This window comes from Buceros rhinoceros, unplaced genomic scaffold (genome assembly GCF_000710305.1).
Source record: "Buceros rhinoceros silvestris isolate BGI_N320 unplaced genomic scaffold, ASM71030v1 scaffold26433, whole genome shotgun sequence".
In the NCBI taxonomy this organism is placed as follows: domain Eukaryota; kingdom Metazoa; phylum Chordata; class Aves; order Bucerotiformes; family Bucerotidae; genus Buceros; species Buceros rhinoceros.
In genome coordinates, this window is record NW_010403433.1 from 14,500 (window position 1) to 17,788 (window position 3,289).

The 3,289-nt window shown below is 51.4% G+C and overlaps 1 protein-coding gene across 1 annotated transcript in view; it reads right to left on the reverse strand.

Moving 5' to 3' along the window:
* LOC104490694 (traf2 and NCK-interacting protein kinase) overlaps window positions 1-3,289 on the reverse strand; it is a gene marked incomplete at both ends in the record, with an annotated part of 25,360 nt that overhangs the window by 7,385 nt on the left and 14,686 nt on the right. Inside the window, 2 exons of the mRNA XM_010133016.1 lie at window positions 615-693; window positions 1,221-1,275. Of these exons, the coding sequence (XP_010131318.1) occupies window positions 615-693; window positions 1,221-1,275 (134 nt within the window). The remainder of the gene's footprint in view (window positions 1-614; window positions 694-1,220; window positions 1,276-3,289) is intronic.

The following is a 3,289-nucleotide window of genomic DNA, read 5'->3' on the forward strand; positions in this document are numbered from 1 at the left end:
TGAAACGAAGATGAGTGTTTTTAAGGACTCCAGCTCCATCGGTACAGAACATACAGTATCAAAACAACATCTGCTGGGCTTCAGGAATATTTTTCCTACGGGTTTTTACTGGCATGCTCTGATTTTTTTTCAAAACAGCGATGTATTTTTTCCTACAAATTTTTAAAATTAAGCCCAGACTAAGTACAAATCTCCGCATTCCTAGGCCTTCAAGATAAACTATTCTTTTTTTGGCCTGGATACATGTTTCCACTTGAAAACGGAACCTGTCTGGAAAGAAATGGGAGCCAAGTGAAGTGTCATCTGGCTTCAGGCAGCACAAACCGCTTTGGAAAAGCCGACCGGGCGCTGTGAAATGGCAGTGTGAGAGAGCATTCCCCTCTCTGCCTGCCTAGGAAGCCCTCAAGCCCATGGTGAGAGACTCCTTCACACCAAATTCCCTCTCCACAGGAGATCAGGACCTAAACCTGCTCTCATCGGAATGATGCTGGAGACCATCGCCAACCCCTGAAGCTACGTAAACATAAACAGCAGGTCCCCAGTGCACCTGGGGCCAAGAAACAAGTTGCTCCAGAAACATTTTTACAGTCATTAAGTCTGAGAAAGAGACTCACCACTTCTTTGATTTCAACCTCGGGGCCGGGTTGCGGGGGATGAGGAAGAGGGCTCTCATGGGATGCATGTCACAGAGAGCTGCAATGTACAAGGAGAAGCATTAAACAGAGCACGGCGTCTTGCAGGGCCCCCTGGGATTCCTAAAGAGAGTCTACACGCCCAGCTGGGGAGACCCGCGTTTCCTCTGAAACTACAAGACCCATGGGGCAGGAGGAATTGCAGTGACAACCTCCTAAGAACAACCCCTGCCCGGAGCTTAGGTGAGGGCTGATGTCCCCAGCCAAGCGATGCGTGTGTCCCCAGCAAAACCGGGTCAGCAGGAGGGGCTGGTTGGAGACACCTGCGCGCGTCTGTGGGTCCCAGAGTGCTCAGGAGTCATACAGGGTCGTGCACCTTTGCTCACTGCCCATCCTGTCCCCTGGGCCACACTGCCCTGGCAGCTTTGTCCCCGTGGACCCTGTGAGCTCCATCTCAGCGAGCTCAGGTTGCTTGGGAAAACCTTTGCATGGTGTTTCTTGCAGAGAACCGAGTGCTGGCTGGTGCTCAGCAAAACCCAGCACATGACAACCCACGGATAATGAGAGCAGAGCAGTGCATCTACTTACGGGGAGCGCCTTCTGCCATCTCGATGGCCGTTATCCCCAAAGACCACAAGTCGCTCTGTAGAAGAAAGCAGAGGGACATAAGTGACGCAGGAAGCATTGTCACAGCGGCAGGCACCAGGTGGTGGCGGAAGGGTGGCTCTCCCCAGCCCAGAGGGGAGCCAGGTCTCTGCGTCCTCTGCAAGCCCCTGGGCCCACACTTTGGGAGCTTATCTCATCCTCCTGCCATGTGTTGGAGCTTTAGAAGAGGCTCCCAACCCCACTGTTTATCTCAAGATTTATTTCAAAACCTTTAAGGCATTTTCAGCGTGGGATACGACCACCTCACTGGGTCATCGCTCCCAGTAGCTGTGGAGAGGATGCTGCCTGGGGGAATGCTGATGACCTGAAGGTTCCCTGCTGGGGGCATCTTAACGAGCCCTGACACTAACAAAGAAACCCCCAGCTCCTGGATGAGTTGCTGGCATGTTACTCCCTGGCTGCAGGGCTGGGTTAAGCAGCAAACCTGGCTGCTGCCTCCCTGCTTTAAACTGGGTGATACCCATCCATGGATCTGATAGAGCTCCATAGAAAACAGGCTGCCTGGAATAGATTAAAACATGAAGTATCTTGAGGTACCTCAGGAGACTCTCGTATCACAGACTGCTCATTAAATGGAAGTCTGAAAAGTGGTGTTTCACCAGCAGAAGGAGAAATAGACTCTTTTGTTCACCTTGTTCCCCAGCCCTGCTCAGTGCACATGTTGGATGAGTCTCCTGAATGATCAGAGCCCAGAGAACACACCTGTTTGGAAAACTCTTTGATTTCATACTTGTATCACTCTTCCTTCCATTTTCTCCCTTGCAAACGGGAACATGCGTATCCCCAGCTCCCTGCCAGAGAGCAGTGGTGAGCTCCCCTCCAGCACCTCCACTCCATCCCAGCATCACTCACAAGCTGCGGCTGCACCTCTAGATCTGGTAAGGAGCCCCAAAGGACAGCTCAGCTCTCCCAGCAGCAGCTGAGGCAGAGACAGTACATGCCTGGTGAAAGAAAACAAGCACCTTCCCAGACGGCACTGCTGCAACTTGTTTTTTTGGCAGAAGATGGCCAATTCATTATTCTGGACACCGTGTATCAGGCTGCTAATGATTCACAATCCCGCACCCGCTGCATCGGGAACAGGACCCAGATTAATTTTGGTGCCTTCATCTCAGGCACAGCCTCTGACACATCTCCAAGGGGGGTGGAGAGACCTGCCTGAGACGGGAGGGTGCTAAGAGCAAGGGCACAAGCTGCATGGGCCCAGGGGACCAGAACAAGCCTGATGCTATGTAGCTGCAGCTGATGTTTTCTGGAGAGCAGCTAAACTCCTGTTAGCACATCAAAACCAGCAAACGTTGTAAACAGGTACACCTCAGGGTGGAAGGGACAGACTCTGCCCTCCAGCCTTCCTCCTGCACCTCCCGCTATCAGGTCTTGCTCTCCCTTTGCCCTGACCTCTGCCACATCCCCGAAGTCCCACATCCGTCTTCTCCTCTCCATTTCAAGGGCTGCCATTCCCAAACCATCTCAAGCCTCTAAACCTGCAATTTAGCAAGTAAATCCAGAAAGGCTGTTTTTTGCAGCACAGAGCCCCAAAAGCTCAGCTAGAACTAGAGAGAATCTCTAGGGACCACAAACACCTTCGCACACACACCAGCAAGGAAAGACGACTTGGATTTTAAATTTCAAGGCACTTTTCCTCATTTTTAACTCACGTCCCTCCCTTACAAATGCCCTCCTTGCTACACATCTTTGTACCTGCTTAAAAATTCTCTCTCAAATCTTGTTTCCAGCCCTTTCGCAGGACAGTCTCTTCCATTCTTTGTTGCTGGTCAGCTGGGATTTCTGCCGCGTGCTTAATTATCACAGTCTTTCCACACGATTCAGCACACATGACCCCTTCCCTTTGGGCTGCTGCTGAACTCCTTCCAAATTCCTAGTGTGTCTTTCCACATCGAGGTGCCCAGTGTTATACACGAGATGCCAAGTGATCTTAAAGCTGGAGCATTATAGAAAGGGATTATCGCCTCCTAAGTCTCAGAGAAAGC